General features: G+C 38.5%; 1 protein-coding gene across 3 annotated transcripts in view; it reads left to right on the forward strand.

Moving 5' to 3' along the window:
• Positions 1–18,829, forward strand: part of LOC122060986 (calpain-type cysteine protease DEK1-like) — a 46,551-nt gene that overhangs the window by 19,115 nt on the left and 8,607 nt on the right. For all 3 annotated transcript variants that reach the window (XM_042624125.1, XM_042624123.1, XM_042624126.1), the window contains 11 exons: positions 2,199–2,472; positions 2,596–2,746; positions 2,850–2,961; positions 3,093–3,258; positions 3,370–3,440; positions 3,600–3,691; positions 7,857–8,019; positions 8,145–8,216; positions 11,885–12,262; positions 12,352–12,467; positions 12,577–12,874. In XM_042624125.1, coding sequence (XP_042480059.1) covers positions 2,199–2,472; positions 2,596–2,746; positions 2,850–2,961; positions 3,093–3,258; positions 3,370–3,440; positions 3,600–3,691; positions 7,857–8,019; positions 8,145–8,216; positions 11,885–12,262; positions 12,352–12,467; positions 12,577–12,874 — 1,893 coding nt within the window. The remainder of the gene's footprint in view (positions 1–2,198; positions 2,473–2,595; positions 2,747–2,849; positions 2,962–3,092; positions 3,259–3,369; positions 3,441–3,599; positions 3,692–7,856; positions 8,020–8,144; positions 8,217–11,884; positions 12,263–12,351; positions 12,468–12,576; positions 12,875–18,829) is intronic.

Below are 18,829 nucleotides of genomic sequence, written 5' to 3' on the forward strand. Positions count from 1 at the left end.
CCTATCAGCCAATGGCGACCGCCATTTGTGAGTCACGTAAATCATAGCACTGCCATGAACTTCTTTTTCTGCCAGGATGCCAAATCGCCGCCTTGGCGATGCCATGACAACTATGGTTACATCAAGGATCAGCTTTAAGTCCTTATTTATTTGCACTTGTCATTGGATGGTTTAACCTGGAACATTTAAGATGAGATGAGGTCCCGTGGTGCATGTTTTTTTCTGATGATATTGTTTTGGTGGATGAGACAAGCAGCGATTAATGCTAAGTTGGAGTTATAGTCCTATGGAGATCAATCTTGAAATCAAGAGGTTTTTAAGATAAGTAGAATGAAGACAGAGGAATAGTGTGTACCCTTAGTAAAGAAGGTGATATAGATGATGGTGTTTCACAATGAATTAAAAGTGGGATGGATGAAGTGGGGAGGAGCGTCCGGAGTGTTGTGTTATCGATGTATTTTTTTTTTTTCTAAGCTTAAAGGAAAATTCTATAGGGCAGTCGTATGACTGGATATGATGTATGGGGTGGAATGTTGGGCAATTGAGAAGCGTCGTGTAGATTAGCTTAGTGTAGAAGAGATGGGGATGTTAAGATGGATGCGCTGCAAAACAAGGAAGGATAAGGTAAGGAATGACCAGATTAGAGTTGATTTGACAGTTACAGAGTACATAATAAGCTCCGAGAATGTCGTTTGAGGAGGCATGGCCATGTTCAACGGAGGCCTTGGGATGCTTGGGATGCTCCGGTAAGGAGGATTGATCTCATTCAGATTAAAGGATCTAAGAGAGCTACGGGCAAACTTAAAATGACCATAGTAGTGCGGAAAGATATGCATAATTTAGTGTCTCAAGTATGACCTCAAATAGAGCCTTTTGGAGGGCAAGGATCTATGTAGCCGACCCCATTTAGGGGTTTTTTATTGATGTGTTTTGTTCTTTATATAATATTATTAATATTTTTGTCTTTGCACGTATCCATATAGCTGACTCCATTTAGTTGTGAATTAGCATATGATGTTCTGTTAATTTCATCTGTCAAAATCTTATTTGGTTAATTATTCAACATAGTCTTATTCTGTCAGCACTCTGAAGGTCTAAAACTTACTGTTATTGCTACTGGCTATTGTTTAACCATGTTTTGGATCTACAGGTTAGAATATAACTCTCCTTTTAAATCTGGTATCTGATCTATTGTTGTTGCTTGGTGATATTGCTGTTTTATCAATTCTTCAATACTGTTTTAATTCCCCTAAGGGCCTGAGATCGATCCCTTAATCTGGAATTCTGGATACCCTAATCAAGAGTTCTACTCTCAATAGAACTCCTTTGAAAATCTAGATCTTGGATCAGGTTCATCTTTTATGACATTATTATTGGCCATAAATCAGACCTTCAACCTGTATATTGGTGCATCTGAACTTCTGATTATAAGTTACCAGGATTGTAAGTTGTCAGATTTCTCTTAGTTCTGAACTTGCCAAAAGGCTTCTATTTCTGCCTTTATGAAGTTGCTGCACACTTATGAGAGAGATTCCGGCCAGCTTGCCAACCTGCATAAAAGCTGTTAATTCTACACTGCAATCCTGGATTTAAATTGAGTTTCTGAGCCTATTCACTAGGCTTCTAGAAACCCATCAGAAATGTTGTAAGAGTTATGGACTGATAGATGGTTTGGTAATCAGTCCAACAGATTTTTTTTTTCTTTCAATTTTTATGGAATTGTGGAATTTAGAGGAGTAACAATAGAACAATGGTATGAAGGTGTGGGAGTTTATATATTATTATATATTCTCTTTGAGAATTTCCAGGAATCTAATGACTAGGGGATCAGCATCTTGAGAGAGAGAGAGAGAGAGAGAGAGAGAGATGTTTGCATGTACTGTTTGCACGTACTGTTTGCACTTGACAGAATATTGGCTGTTTTCCTATTAGTTTGTGTAATAAGGCTCTAGCAGTAATGTTTCCTCAAAAAAATTTAATTTGGCCATGCCATGCTTACTTTTCTGCTTACTGATGTAAATATACATACAAAATGCAATAATTACTTGATCTTAGATATGTTTGTTAGCTGGCCAAGGATGAATGTTCCTGCTCATGAAATTTATTATTGAATGACAATTTCTCCACCTTTTGTCTTATTGGAAGATTGTGTTTGCCTTGGCTAATGTTTCTACACCTTGTTCTCGATTTCTGTTCAGGTCACTGTTCTTGCTGCTTGTGTCTTGTTGTTCATTGGATCTGCGTTATCTTTAGGTTTTATAGTATCAGCCAAACCTTTAGATGAATTAGGCTACAGGGGATGGACCAGGGATCAGAAGAGTTTCACCTTGCCATATGCATCGTCTGTGTACCTTGGCTGGGCAATGGCTTCAGCAATTGCTTTGATAGTTACTGGTGCGCTGCCAATTGTATCCTGGTTCACGACATATCGTTTCTCTCTATCTTCTGCTATAGGTGTTGGTTTATTTGCGGGTAAGTAGGTCAAGCCTGCTCAATTGGAACCTTTCAGTTAGAATAATGAAACTCTCTTGAATTGCCGCAAACATTGTCTCGGAGGTAACATGTAATTCTATCTTGGTGCTTCTTCTGCTGTAGTTGTTCTTGTGGTTTTTTGTGGTGCATCTTATTTGGAGGTGGTGAATTCTCGGGATGATCGAGTTCCAACAAATGGTGATTTTCTCGCTTCTTTACTTCCCTTGGTTTGCATCCCAGCAGTGCTTTCCCTTTGTTCTGGTCTTTATAAGTGGTGAGTTTAAGTCCATCAACCTTGATTTAAACTTTCAAAGAACACATTTTGGTGTAATGTGAACCAAGTTAACTTGTTAATCTGCCACACAAATTCCTCACAGGAAAGATGATGACTGGAAACTTTCTCGAGGTGTATATGTATTTGTAGGCATTGGTCTTCTTCTTTTAGTTGGTGCAATATCAGCTGTCATAATTATAGTCAAACCATGGACGGTGGGTTTTGCTCTTTTGTCTTATGATTTCTCTCAGGCTTCATATGTTTGCAAGTAAAGAGAAGTGAAATTAAATAGAAAATGGGAATTTTTGAGTTGTACTGATTTGTTCTTTTTTCATTGTTGCTGCAGATTGGAGTTTCATTCCTTCTAGTTTTCCTGCTTATGGTCCTAGCCATTGGTGTTGTCCACTACTGGGCCTTGAACAATTTCTATTTGACGCGAATGCAGATGTTTGTAGTTTGCTTTCTTGCTTTTCTTCTGGCTTTGGCTGCTTTTCTGGTTGGATTATTGGAAGGTAACAGCAGAATCTGTTAGCAGAGTATATTAGTTTTGAGATCGTTAACTGTGCTTCTGAGATTCTCACCTTCTTGTGAATTGTCTCATATGCAATGAAATTTATTTTCAGATAATCCATTTATTGGAGCATCAGTTGGTTACTTCTTGTTTCTGTTTCTTCTAGCTGGAAGGGCACTAACTGTGAGTAAAATATTGCATTCATTGCTAACTTGATTTAATTGATTGAAGACCTTTTATTTGTTATTGAGTTCTTGTTTGTTGCTGTCTGGGTTTTGGGTAATTTCATCTTGTTTTGGCTTCATCTTCTTTTCATGACATAGAACAATCCCTCTTTAACAGGTTCTTCTTTCACCTCCTATTGTTGTCTATTCTCCGAGAGTGTTGCCTGTTTATGTTTATGACACGCATGCAGATTGTGCAAAAAATGTCAGGTCCGTTTTGATAGCATCCTTTGTTTAATTTCCTGTGAATGGTTTATCAGAGATTCAAGGTTTACATTTATTTGATTGCTTATTTTTCCTTTTACCATGTTTACCATGTTAAAACATTTTTCTTTGTGAACAATGTGGGACTCTAGTTACTGTTGATGTGAGTCATGTGACGCAGCCACAGGGTAAACTGAATCTTTTATGAAACTATGGGAAAATTGAATAGAATGCAGTGAGAGAAGATGAAAGGAGGAGAGAAGAAAATAGACCTAGCTCAATCACACACACGGTTCCTGAAAGATTACACTTGGAAGTTAAATGGATCCATATCTTGAAAATGGAGAAGAAATTTTAAACTGGTGCCAAAATATTCCTTTTGTTCTTAAAGATTGAAGTTTATTGTTTCTGGGCTGGACCCTGACTAAACTATTGATGTGGCGAACTGAAGCCCCACAACAGATTCATGCACCATTAACATTTTTGCCACAACTTCTCAGATCAACTCATATTGTGCATCGTTTTGACTTCGTAATTGGTGTCAAAACCATGTAGAAGACAAGTTTTGACCCCTGAAAAATGGGAAACAGATACAACAACAACATTGGCGAGATTGGCCACATGGATCCTTGCTCTCCGATCAGCTTTATTCAAAGTCATACATGGTTTGAGGCTAAGCTAAACATGTCTTTCCTCACCACTTCTCCCATGGTTATTTTTGGCCTGACCCTTTCTCTTTTGGTTTCATCAATTTGAATCAAATCACTCCACCGAATTGAGGCATCCCAAGGCCTCCGTTGAACATGGCCATGCCATCTCAAATGACTTTGTCAAATTTTTTCTTGAGTTGAAACTACTCCCAAGTCCCAACCTAACTCTAATATGGTCATCCCTTACTTTATCCCATCTCAATATCCTCATATCTACTATATTTAGTTTATTTGTATGACACTTCTTAACGGCCCAAATTCTGCACCATACAACATAGCCTGTCAAATGATAGTACCATAAAATTTTCTTCTAAGCTTTAGAGGAATATGCTGGTTACACAGCAATCCAAACGCTCCTCCTCACTTCATGTCTTCAGTCATCCAATTTTAATCCTATAGACAACATCATCTTCTATATCACCCTCTTTATTTATGGTTGAGCCCAGATATCTAAAATAGTCACTTCAAGGAATCTCCTTCTCATCAATATTCACCAATTCTTCAACCATCTTAATGTGACTAAAGTTACATACCATATATTCCGTAAAGAGTAAAGACTACTGTCATGGTGTAGTTGTGAGCCTTAGTTGTTAGTTTTAATTTCCTTGTTAGAATATATTTAATTCATTATTGCATTATACCTTTTGTACTCTTAGTAGGAGTTCTACTTATTTCTAGTTTTGTGACGTATAAATAAAAGTTGTTTGTCCACTGTAGTAACTGGTTGAATCTCCCGTGGTTCAGCATATCTCCATCTCCATTCTCTGTCTCTCTCTCTGTTTGCTTCTTCTTCTTCACAGGTTCTGGTTGAGGCTTTGTTACATGGTATCAGAGCCATGAAGAAGAACAAAGAAGAATTTTTTTTTCTACCAAGTCTGAGAAGAGGGAATCTCTCTGCAAGTTGAAAAAAAAAAAAAAGAAAAAAGAAAAAAAGAAAAAAAAGAGAAGAGGTTTCTTAACTGGGTTCGTTTGCTGCTACTGCTAATGCTTATTACTTATGTTCATCGGGTCTTCAATTTGCTCTTATGGATTTCTGCCAATTGCTGTCACTGAGACCTCAGATTGTTGAGGTCGAAGTTTTTTGGGATTGTTCTTCGATTGATGCTGATCGAAGAATATGATCTACTGCTGCCTTCGGTTGGAGATTGATGCTGCTACTGGGGTTTTATATCGTTTTTTATGCTGAATTCCTGCTGAATATCATAATTCCCATCATGTCCTGTTGCTTTCTTATTTACTAGTAACCCCTTGAAAATTCTGGTTTATTACTAGATTGCCAGTACTTCATTGGAATTGAGTTTTATCTCCCTTTGGTGGGCCCATCATTGTTTTTAAACCCTGGATTGCATGGGTTAGTTATAGATTTTCCATTTGTGGGACCATAGCACCCTATTTATAGTATTGGGCCTCTCAATCGCATTAGTTTGGGATGCAATATTATTTTAAAGATCGACAACTATGATTTAATTCAAGTGTCTTTCTTCCATACCATTTATAGCTAGCTGCATCTTTTGAGATGAAAGGTGTTCCAGACTATTGGTTGAGATGAAATTGCCTTCCAACTTTTGGTTGAGGTGAAAGTGCCTTCCATCTTTATTTATAAAAAGAGCCACCTAGTGCACAAGGCTCCCACTATTGCAGGGTCTGGGAGGGCAAATTTACGTAGCCTTACCTCCTTCTTTGCAGGAGAGGTTGTTTCTAAGTTTTGAACTTGTGACAAACATGTTGCATTAATGGCCTTAGTCTTTGCAATGTATTGTTGTAATGAGATGAAATATAAAACCAGAAGTTAATATTTATTTGTGGGTCCCATGGCCAGTCATTCTATTTTAACTGTTCTAGCAATGTGAGGCAGCTAAAGTCCTTATTAGGAAAGTTATAATGAGTCTTTAAATTTTAAAATACTATATTTTATTAGTAGTTGAGTTTCTTCTGATTAGGAAACTAGTTTAGTTGTGCAAGGCTTTCAAACTATTATACATATGTCCAATCTCTAGTGGTGGTGGTGGAGGAACCAAGATATTTAGAAGATTTTCTATGGTCTTTCTATAAATAGATGCAACTAACGCCTTCGACAATCATGGTTAATGGGTTAATTTTTATTTGCAAAGGCTTAGGTGGCTCCATTCTTCTCCCTCCTCTCAATTTGGTAAGTGAATCTCTCTCCTTTTTCATTAACTCTTAACTCTCCTCAGTTTTCAAGGAGACTAGGCAACTCAAGGCATTGGAGGGGCGTCTAGGCAGCAAGGCTCCTGCCTAGGCACTCTAGGCTTGTAGCTTATGTAAGATATCAACTAGGCAACTCAAGGCATTGGAGGGGCTTCTAGGCAGCAAGGCTCCTGCCTAGGCACTCTAGGCATGTAGCTTATGTAAGATATCGACGATAATTTTATATAGTTAAAATTATATGCAACTGAGAAGCCATATCAATGCAACGTAATATAAATTTTCTAGAAATGACCTGATATGAGAAAACCCACATATAACAAAATAAGCATAGCATATAATATAAGCATTTTATTATTAAAAAAAAATAAAAATAAAAAAATCAACGTAAACTTGTGAAGTATCAAAAGACTGATAATATAAGGCATGCTTTTACAAGGCCACAGGCCCACAAGGCAATGCCTTGACAACTATGGCACCCCTACTTTATCTCCTCAACATCCATTGACCACACACTCTTTCTCAATGTCACCCTTTGATCTCAATTAATTAGAACTATTTTATTTCTGAAATCTGGTAGTTACTTTTCTCCGATGGACTGTTCGGTCTGAGATCAGATTTGGCCCTTATCTAACCGTCAGATCGGGATCTCTTCCATTCCATTAATGGGCTCATTGCTTGCAAGCTGATCCAGTCTGTTTGCTTCATTCATAGCATCATTAAGAATCTCTGTTCTCTTTCCACATTAAAAGAAGCATTGAGGTCTTTAACCCACAGCTTCCCTGACACCAGATAAAAGGTTGCTACATGGAATATGTATGGGGAATGACATCACACCATAGCACCATAAAACATCGCTGGAATAACATAAGGTGTGATGTCGCAAGCCACAAGGCATTGCTAGCCGATGCCTTGACTACTATAGACATAAGTTAATAACTTGAAAGAAATAAAAAATAATGATAAATCAACTAGACTGAGTTCTATTAGATAAAATATTCAAACTTGAAGATAAAAGCATCTTTATGATCACATGTAAGGCAAAACAAATGACACAAAAACAAAAGGTTTGGCTAAACCTTTCCAACTGACGTACGACTTTTGCCCCTTTTTAATGCCTATGCGGGTTCCATTTCCTATAGAAGCTCCATGAGACCCAAAAGAAGTTGTTCTTTCCTACTGTTCCTGCTCCTTCTCATCGTTATTTTCATTTTCATCGCCATCATTATTTATGGTTGTTCCTGTTGATATTGCTGTTTTGGTCTCTAATATCTGCTAAATTCATTCTTTGGCAGTGCCGCCTTCCTTGTTCTTTATGGAATTGCTTTGGCTACTGAGGGCTGGGGTGTTGTCGCTAGTTTGAAAATTTATCCACCATTTGCTGGTGCTGCTGTATCAGCAATTACACTTGTTGTAGCCTTCGGGTTTGCTGTCTCTCGTCCTTGCTCAACGCTTAAGGTTGGTGCCATAAGAACCCTGACTTGATTGGCTGATGGCTTTATCTCCAACCAAATGTTTTGTTTTTGATGTTTGTCTAATTCTTGCAATTTTGACTTGGTTGCCATTGATTTTTCTATTGCTAGATGATGGAAGATGCTGTGCATTTTCTAAGTAAGGAAACTGTTGTTCAGGCAATAGCTCGTTCTGCGACTAAGGTACATCTTCTTGCTTGAAATGACTCAGTGCATTGTCTGGTTGCCCTGTATCTTCTCAAATTGTGGTCGAGATTGTTCTGTTTCTTTTACTATGCATATCTTTGTTAGCGATGATTTAGAAATGTGGCGAGTATGTCACAATTTTCAATATGGAAAACAAAAGTGGTCATAGGGGCAATGCCATAGTGGTTGGCTAGGGGGCTGTGTTGTTTACCTTGATGTATACTACACCTTCTCACTATCTATCACACACACACACACACACACACACACACACACACACACACAATCACACTTATATATCCGGAAATTTTACGATATATTAATAGTTCTTTGTATTAAAATGAATTAACAGTATTTGTCATGATTACAGTCAATGGAAATATATAGGTTAAGGAATATTTTTGACTTTTGTCTAGTTATTAAAGACCATTTAGTGTTTTTCATTAGTTATGGATATATTAGCAAATTAATCCAGGTTCCTACTTTATAATAGAAACCTATACGTATATCATAGTGGACCCACTGTAAGATGAGATATGTACCTGTTTGAAATTTAAAAGGAACTGCAAGCGTACGGATCAGTGTAGGTTACAGGTCGAACACAAGGAAAGTAGCCACTTTTTTTTAAGCTTCTTTTAGTAATGCGAAAGTGTAAAGATTGATATTGGTGATCTACTTCTAACTACTGCCCTAAAGCACATGCATCTAAAAGTGTCATAACCAACACATCTTGGAATTTAAATACTTCAAACCTCGCAAATAAAAAGTAAATGACTGAAAGTAAAAGTGCTGAAATAAAATAAATAAAATGAAAAAAAGGGACGAAGGCTAGAGAGGCACACAAGTAGGTTTATCTACTTAGCCCCGAGGGATGCACTGCAAATAATGCAAGCTTCCCTGCTTGACTAAAGAGTAACTCTTACAAGGGCTTCACTAATTAGCTTTAGGGCAAGGGAGGCAAAGTAAATAACTGAAAATAAACGCAATAAAAGGATGATCCATAGCTAGAGAGGGGCAAAGCCAACACATGCATCTAGCCAAGGACCTTGGGGGAAAGGGAAAACAATAAAGTAAAGACTGAAATTAAAAACCTAAGTTAAGAAAGAGAGGGTAGTCAAGAGAGGGAATGAGGGGGGGGGGGAGAGAAGACTTATGAGAAGCCTACCTACCTGAACTTGAAAACTTGATTGAGATATGAAATTCTATCAGTACTAAAATCCAGATCTGGAGTAAACCAAATCTGAAATTGCTCGTACTTGCGAAAACAAATTTGAAAGAGAAACTTGAACTTGAAAGGAGATGCTTCGAAGCTTGGATCTTGTCACCTATATCTAAACCTTGAACTAGAGAATTAAAATTACAATACCATAAACCATAACCATGAAAGAAAACTTGCATATTCATTAATTAAAACTCCATTACAAAAGTGTTTAACCAAAAAGTAAGAAGAACTAAAAGAGACTAAACCTAGAGAAGAGAACTAGAGAAAGAGATAAAACCCTAAAACTGAATTGCGCCTAAGAAGAGAGGAAAAGAGAGCTAAAAAATAATCACTAGCTGTCCTCTCCCCTTGAACGTTTTTTTATTTATAGAGACATAGGGAGAGAGACCAACGATTAGGTTTTGGGGGGCCCACAATTGTGAGGTGGAGGAGAGAGAAGAGAGAATAGTAGGAGAGGAGATCTCCCACGATTTTGGTTTCCTCTTTTTTTTTTTCTTAAACTTGCGCACAACCTCCTCTCTTGGAGGATTTGGACATATTTGTTGATGATGTGGTGGACATGATTTATTTCTCTTTTTTTTTTTTTCTTTTTTTTTTCTCTCTCTTCTTGCGCAAGAAACCCCCTTGCCCAACCTCTATTCCTTGCTTGAATCGATTGTGATGAGTAGGAGAGAGAAAATCTTCCAAAAAAAATTCTCCAAAAAAAAAAACCAACCAAGAGGTTCGAACTTGAGACCTCCTAATAAGCAAGGGATTTTGCACACCACAACTCACCAACTACACTAGGTAGTTTTTACTAAAAACGAATCTTCAATCACTTAAGGGTGTGGCCCATCGATCCTTGTTAGCATTTGGAATATTTCTTGTACACCTAAGACAACTGCAAACGGGCTGGTTTTGCATTTCGGTTTAGTTCTGATCCATTATTCTTTTTCTGGCCCGAAAAGAATAATCACTTGTACGGTTGACCAAACGAATGTATACTTTTAATGCAACACGTCCATCTTGCTCAGAATTTTGTCCTCTTCGCAACTATGAAAAGAAACAGAACCTCTTTGTAAAATTGGAGATATAACGCCCAATAATCCTTAAGGCCTTTAAAATTCTAAATCTGCAAAAGGAGAGAAACCCAAGGTAGCTCCATTCTAAATATGTAAAATGCATGCTTTACTACTTAAGATTTCACACATAAATGTGCTCATCAGTACCCTAATGAGTGCATCGTGCTTCTCCCTTAAGAAAGGAGAGATGGATCTTGGCTTGACTCTGGGTTGTCATGTGATAGAGGACCATGATCCATTTCTACTGATCAAGTTCCAGCTCCAAAGAAATATGGTAAATGCCTTAAAAGTGAGTGCAGGGTTACTATATTATAAAAATGGGCTTTGATTCCATTATTATGAAATAATAATCTTGTCATTTTGTGGGACTTGGTAGAAGGAAAAACTGTTACTACAAAAACAAAAAATTCTTGTGTGGCAGTCCTTTTTAAGCCCCAGTTTCTGTCTGGCAAGGGAAAAGAGATTCCACTATTTTGAATTATTTTAGCTTGTAGACATTATTTCCTATCCTCCATTTTTTCTATTGCAATAGTTGAGAAACGTTCAATGGAGTTTATTAATAGAGATCTGTACAATTTGCATTGTGGTATTTTGACAAGATTGTACTTATATTTCTGCGGCTTTTTAGTAAAATTTCTTCTGAAATATGTGGGGTCTTCTATCTTTTTTGACAATTGATGGGATCCAATGATCTTAGGGCTTTCAGCTAGTTAATATGAGAAAGTACCTGTGCAAGAGTAAGAAATAGACCGATGGTAAAAAATGGACCTGCTTTTGCATTGTCAAATGAAACATTAGTAGAAGGCTTAAAGCATAAAATCCTGTAGGAGTTTGATATGTTGACCTTTCTGAGAAAGTAACTTCTGTTCCAGTACCCTGGTGAGCAGTTACCTCATACTCCGAAAGCCCTTTCCATCTAGAATAGCTATATCTTCCATTTCTGGCGATCCCCTGTTGTTTTATGCCCCATAATGCTGCAACCTTTCTAGTGGAAATTCTTAAAAGTTGTCTTAGATATTGGATTACATGTTGATATTTGGATAGGCGATTGAGAGAATACATTCTTTGTAACGAAATATCTGGTTCCAAAAGACTTTGATTAGGTTTAATTTTTTGATTTAAGGCAAGTGATTTTACCCAAGATTTTAGTTAAGATTTTAGTTCTTTCTGATAGAAAGGATTTTCAACCCTAATTGGCTTAGCTTCCTTCATAAAAAATAAATTAGTTTTGTACGCCTGCATAGCTTCTTAGGTACTGCAGTTTATTATAACTTTCTGATTTTGTTTTAGTTTTTGATTGACCTTTTCTCCCTTTTATTTCTATCAGTTTGTAAGAAATTCTGATAATTAATGCAAAACTTGCATTCTGTATGACCTTGCAGACCAGAAATGCTCTCTCTGGTACTTACTCTGCGCCACAGAGGTCTGCTAGTTCAGCTGCTCTTTTGGTTGGGGATCCTACAATCATGCGAGATAGGGCAGGGAACTTTGTGCTCCCTAGAGCAGATGTTATGAAATTGAGGGATCGGCTGAGGAATGAGGAATTAGCTGCAGGATTGTTCTTTAATAGAGTCATACCAGGAAGGACATTTCGTCGTGAATCATCTGCTGATGTTGGCCACTGGAGAGAGATGTGTGCTCATGCCCGTATCCTGGCTTTAGAAGAGGCAATCGATACAGAATGGGTCTACATGTGGGATAAGTTTGGTGGTTATTTGCTTCTTTTGCTTGGTTTGACTGCCAAGGCAGAGAGAGTACAGGTGATTACAAGTTCTAATTTGCTTTGCTGACAAGATCTCCGTTTTTTACTTCTGCATTGCCACCTAAGGGCTACCATTTTTTTATGCAGGATGAAGTCCGCCTGCGACTTTTTCTTGATAGCATAGGTTTTTCAGACTTAAGTGCCAAACAGATTAAGAAATGGATGCCTGAAGACCGTAGGCAATTTGAAATAATACAGGAGAGGTATATCACTTCATCACACATTAGTGATCATTACTGTTTGTGTATCTCTAAAGAATGCTGGACTGTATCCATCTGTTTCTCACACATTTTTTTACTTATTGACATTTAGTTACATAAGAGAAAAGGAAATGGAGGAGGAAATTTTAATACAGCGACGTGAGGAGGAGGGAAAAGGAAAAGAAAGGAGGAAGGTACTGTTGGAGAAAGAAGAACGGAAATGGAAGGAGATTGAAGCTTCTCTTATATCCTCTATTCCAAATGTTGGAAGTAGGGAGGCTGCAGCCATGGCAGCTGCAGTGCGTGCTGTTGGTGGTGATTCGGTTTTGGATGACTCTTTTGCTCGAGAGAGGGTTTCAAGCATTGCTCGTCGCATTCGCACAGCTCAGTTGGCTCGTCGGGCGGTGCAGGTGTATATCTGATTAAAGATATTTCTTTCTTCTTTCATAGCAATTCGAAACTTTTGCTAGAAATTGTTAAGCACAGGTGTACATCTGATGAAATATATTTCTGTCTTCTTTCATTGCAATTCGAAAAACTTTTGCTGGAAAGCGTTGGCCAAGATAATTGTTCATTTTTTTCTGCTTCCAGGAGATCTACTCCTGAGGAGTTAAAAACCTTTGGGAATATGATATTGAACTCTTTCATTACCCACTTTTCATAATGTCTATTTTGGTGGAACAGTCAATTTCTTTGATTTTTTTTTTTTTTTCTGTGTCATATACATTCATCAATGTGAGAAGTTCTTAAAGAACATAGATGCATGCAAGTACATAATCAAGTGGTATTTTAAGAAAAAACGTTTGTAATTATTATTTGTTAATATCCTTTACATAGTTTATTTTTTGTATTTTTGTAATTAATTAATTAAATTTTTATGTTTTAGTAGTACTTGAAATGCTGATGCTATTTGTTAGAAACATTGCCTCAAACTGATACTCTAATTTTGTCTATGTGGGAATAGAGTTGAATGAAATATGTCTTCTATGTGTAGTCTTGATATCATTCTTTTTACAGATGGGATTGGAAGAATGTTATGGATCCCTTTTAAGAATGTGAAGAATTGGGGAAATATGGACTTGTGCCTTAATGGGCACAATCTTTCTCTATTTATAGCAAAATCAGTAGTTCTTACAGTAGTCTAAGTAGTTCTTCAGGGCTTAAGGGTCTGTTTGAATATAATCCCTAAAACCCATTATTACAATAATGCATTATTCAACACTCCCCCTCAAGTTGGTGCATGGATATCACACATACCCAACTTGGACAAAATAAAATAAAAAGATTTACTACTAACATCTGCTTACTGATTTTCATTTCACACTAAAGTAATACGGATAAGTCTTTGCTCTAGCTTCTCTTTGTTGACATGTCTATTGATCTCAACATGCTTGGTGCGGTCATGTTGAATAGGGTTGTGTGCAATGCTGATGGCTGATTTATTATCACAATAAGGAACATCGGCACCTGAATGGACACACTTAGGTCATGAAGGAGACTTTGCAACCAAAGTAGCTCACAAATCCTGTGCACCATAGCTCGAAACTCGGCCTCTGCACTTGATCTAGTCATGAGTGGCTGCTTCTTATTGCGCCACGTAACCAAGTTACCACTAACAAATGTACAGTAGCCAGTAGTAGTGCAATGATCATCTGGGAACCTGTCCAATTAACATTAATGTATGCTTCAATCCTCATGTGATCTATAGGAGAGAATAAAATGCCGTTTCCTAGTGTAGTCTTCAAGTACCTAAGGATCCGGTTCACACTTCACAGCATCCATATGTGAGGAATATGGTTCATGAATGTACTGACTCACCAAACTTATTGCATGAGCTATGTCTGGTCTTGTGTGGGATAGATACATGAGTCTTCTAACCAGTCTTTGATTCCAACCTGTATCAATATGTTCACCTTCCTTGCTTCTGAGATGAGATTTAGCCTGAATAGGAATATCCAAGGGTTTACACCCTAACATACCAGTCTTTAAGAGGAGGTCCAAGGTATACTTTCTTTGGGAGAGAACAATACCCTTGGTTGAATGTGCCACCTCAATGCCTAGAAAGTATTTCAGCCTTCCTAGATCCTTGATCTCAATCTCCTTACCAAAATAGGCCTTGAGCTTAGAGATTTCATCTGTATCACTGCCAGTAACAACGATATCATCACATATACTATCAGCACAGTAATTTAATCACCCACCCTTTTAATAAATAGTGTATGATCAATATTACTTTGGGTAAAGCCAACAACTATCATAGCCTTGTGATACAACCAAACCATGCCCAGGGAGATTACTCCAATCCATACAGAGCTCTCTTCAGTCTACACACTTTGCCTTGTGTTTTTGAACTAGAGTATCCAGGTGGAATGTCCATATACACCTCTTCAGTCAGCTATCCATGAAGAAAAGCACTCTTGACATCCAGTTGTAGCCCTCATCCTCAGTTCACTGCACAGGAAATGATAACTCGAATTGTATTCATTTTTGGTACAGGGGCAAAGGTCTCCTGGTAGTCAATCCTGTAAGTTTGAGTAAAACCTTTGCCTCAGTCTTGCCTTGTATCTATCCATAGTACCATCAACATTATGCTTGACCATGAACACCCATTTGCAATCAATTGGTCACTTTTGCAGGGGAAGAACAACTAGATCCCATGCGTTATTCTTGTGAAGAGCTCTCATCTCCTCATTTGTTGCCTTATTCCACTTAGGTTCTGCATTTTCCTTCTTCTATGTTTTAGGAATAGAAAAAAAGGACAAGGAAGACACAAATGCACGATATGATGGGGAGAGAGCATTATATGACACCACGTTAGAAATAAGATGTTGAGTACAAGTCCTATTACATTTTCGATGAGCAATAGGAACACCAAAAGACTGATCAAAAGTGAGGGGAAAGGTTATACCTGGAAGGGAAGACTCAGGATAAGGAAGCAATAGAGTAGTAGTGGTAATATGAGTGGTAGTTTTAGGCCTCCTTTTTTTTTTAGAGAATACCTATATCATTGGACCATCCTGTGTTTTCTGCTGAAATTGTGACTCTCCTTGAATAGGAGCCTCCTGCTCCTGAATTGATGGCCACAAAATATAGTACTTGAGTGGGCGGAGAAGCAGTTATTGTTGGTATAGAGAAGGCAGGAGCAGTAGTAGAGGATCCCATCTAAGTCAACATATGATGAAGCATAGTGATTTCATCAGTAGAAAAGGAGGCACCTGCAGTAGTGGAGCTATCAGAGTCAATTGTAGTTTATGGCTGATTCTCCTGGGTGTTCTTCCCACGACCCTGAGGACACCCACGAGAGTTGACAGGATGTCCATGGAGCTTCCAACAACTCTCCCTAGTGTACGCTCTTTGCCACAATAGTCACATTTGCCAACTGGTTTGTAGGGAGAATTTGAGGCAGTAGTCCATTAACATGTACCAGTAGCAGAAACCAGAGCGGACCGATCCTCAGAAAGAGGCTGTAGCATCTCATATCGACGTTGTTCCTCAGCCTGAATGAGGGAATACGCTTCCTTAAGGGACGGTGAAGGATCACGATTAAACACATTAGCCTAATCTGATCATATTACACATTGAGACCGGTCAAAGAATCATAAACACGGAGCTCCTCATGCTTCTTAAACCCAAGAACATCAGTCTCACAAACAGGTTGATAAGTCTCATAATAATTAATCTCATTCCATATATAGAGATATTGAGAAACAGAAGCTCTTTCTGAGTAGCCCGATGAACCTTCTTCCTCAGTTCAAATCATTAGGCATGATTGCCCACGTGGGAATAGGTGGCCTTATTGGCTTTCCAAATGTTAGCAGCAGAATCAAGTAACAGATATGTTCGAGCAATAGAAGAGGGCATTGAATTAATAAGATAAGACATTACCATCCAGTTGGCAGCATCCCATTTTTCCTGAGCAGGTTTTATAGTAAGAGGGCATACTGAATCACCTGTGAGAATTCCAGCATAACCACAACCAGCAATCGATAGGTAGTCAGACGGGGACCAAATCAAATAGTTGTTCCCATCCAACTGGATGGTGCTAGTAGGGATGAGAGGGTAATTATGATCAGAGGAACGATCCCTTACTTTCTGAGTAACTGATATCCTAGAATCCTTAGACGTCATGGGTGCAGAGTCAACAAGCAATCACGAGGGAGGACGACCAATTCAGAGCTAATCAAGTATAGAGATCGAGCATAAACAATGCCAAGACAAAGGCCCCCAGTGAGAGAATACTCACAACTGAGGAAGAGAGGCAAAATTGCCCCCTTTACAAAGAACTTGGAGTCGTTTTTTTTTTAAAAGGCTAGCACATATGTTGGGTAATTCCTAAGTGGTGTAGGATTAGTCCTAGTTGGGTTGGGTTAATCGAGTTGGGTTGGATTAGGATTTCAATGAAGTGGGGGATGGGGGTAAGTGACGTAAGAAAGAGAAAGTTGAATTAGGATTTCTGGTAGAGTACAAATTGGAATAGGATTTCAGATACAGCGCTGGTTGTTGCGCGAGGATGGAATCTGGTCGCTGCAGCGATGTTATGGATGAGCAGTGAAGGTCGCGGCGAGAAGGATGGAGATGCTGATGTTGGCGGTGTTATGGAGGGGTAGCGAAGGTGGCGAGAGGTATGGAAGGTTCTGCGGTGAGAATACGATGAAGACTGGTGGATTTCAGCAAGATGGGTTGCAGCAAGGTGGACTGTGGTGAAGGTTGCAGAAGACGGGCTGTAGGCTTGTAGCACAAGAGGTGCTGGAGATCTGCGAAGGTGGGCAGCAGCCTGTTAGAAGTCTGCGTGAAGGTGGGCAGCAAAGGTTAGGGAAGGTTAGGGAGGGTTCATGCGCAGGTTCTTGATTATGAAGGTCGAAGGGGTTGGTAGCACAGGTAGTTTCTTGCGCAGGGAGTTGAAGTCCAAGAGAAAATGGGTTTGGGTTTTTGGTGATCAGACCTGCTTTGATACCATGAAGAATTGGAGAAATATGAACTTGTGCCTTAATGGGCATAGTCCTTCTCTATTTATAGCAAAATAAGTGGTCCTTACAGTAGTCTAAGTAGTCCCTAAGGGCTTAAGGGTCTATTTGAATATAACCCCTAAAACCCATTGTTACAAATAATGCATTATTCAATAGTATGTAACATATTTAGTGAAGTGATGAGTCCCTTACACTAGATAAGTGCACAGTGCTGGAGAAGAAGATTCAAGGGGGAAATAAAACAAGCCTTCTTGCAATGGAATGGGTTGGGGTAAACCCACTGGACCGAATGGTTTCTTAATGGGTTTATTTCATGGTGTTGGGACATAAATGACTTCCACTCTTTGTATTTTATATTTTCTGAGGGAGCTGGGTTCAGACCTATCGTAGGAACCCATTTCATTATGCTCTTAATAGTAGTTGTTAAGGCATTGCCTCCTTGGCATCCGAGCCAATTTTAGGGCAAGGTGAGCTGTCGCCTTATTGTCAAGGCTTTGCTTTCTTTCGTTTAATGATTTATTCCATTTCTTATATTTCTATAGGCTTCTATACATAATTTTCGTATAGTGTTGCATTGAATCATTTAAAAATAAATAAATAAATAAATAAAAGATGTAGAGATTTATTCCATTCTTACATTTTCTATGGGTTTGTGTACATAACTTTTGTACAATGCATTACATTGAATTACTTAAAATCAACAAAATCGAAAGGTGTAGAACAGAGGAGAAAATGAAACCCTCGACAATCTCTTGCTCCAGTGACTGGCTCCTGCTCAGCGATTCCAGTGCTATTTCCTTCAACAACAATGACAACAACAACAACAACTCAGCCTTTTCCTAACTAAATAGGGTTGGCTACATGGATCTTCCAGAGAATAAGATAATAGGGAAAAATAAATAGATGGGGAAAAGACAAAGAAAAGAAACAAAGCAATGTAACACCTCCGGGACATCCCACCTAAATGTGCTTGGTAGCATGGATCTTTTCTCTGCAAACGGCTCTGTTTGATGTCATACTAGGTTCTAGACCTAGCCATTACATGTCCTTCCTTGCCAAATCATCAATGGTCATTTTAGGTTTACCACACAGCTCTTCTAGCTCCTTCGAACTGGATCTGATCACACCTTACATGGGCATCCCAAGGTCTCCGTTGAACATGGCCATACCACCTTAAGTGGCCTTTTAGGAGCTCGTCTTGAATTGGAGTCTCTCAAATCAGTTCTTACCTTGTCGTTTCTCACTCTATCTCTCATAGTTTTTTTGCACGTCCATCTCAACATTCTCACCTTTACTACACTCAACTTATCTATGTTACGCTTTTGACTGCTCAACACTCTACCTCATGCAACATAGCCGGTATTACGATAGTCTTGTAGAATTTTCCTTTAAGCTTTA

The sequence above is a fragment of the Macadamia integrifolia genome, chromosome 14 (assembly GCF_013358625.1).
Source record: "Macadamia integrifolia cultivar HAES 741 chromosome 14, SCU_Mint_v3, whole genome shotgun sequence".
NCBI classification, from domain to species: domain Eukaryota; kingdom Viridiplantae; phylum Streptophyta; class Magnoliopsida; order Proteales; family Proteaceae; genus Macadamia; species Macadamia integrifolia.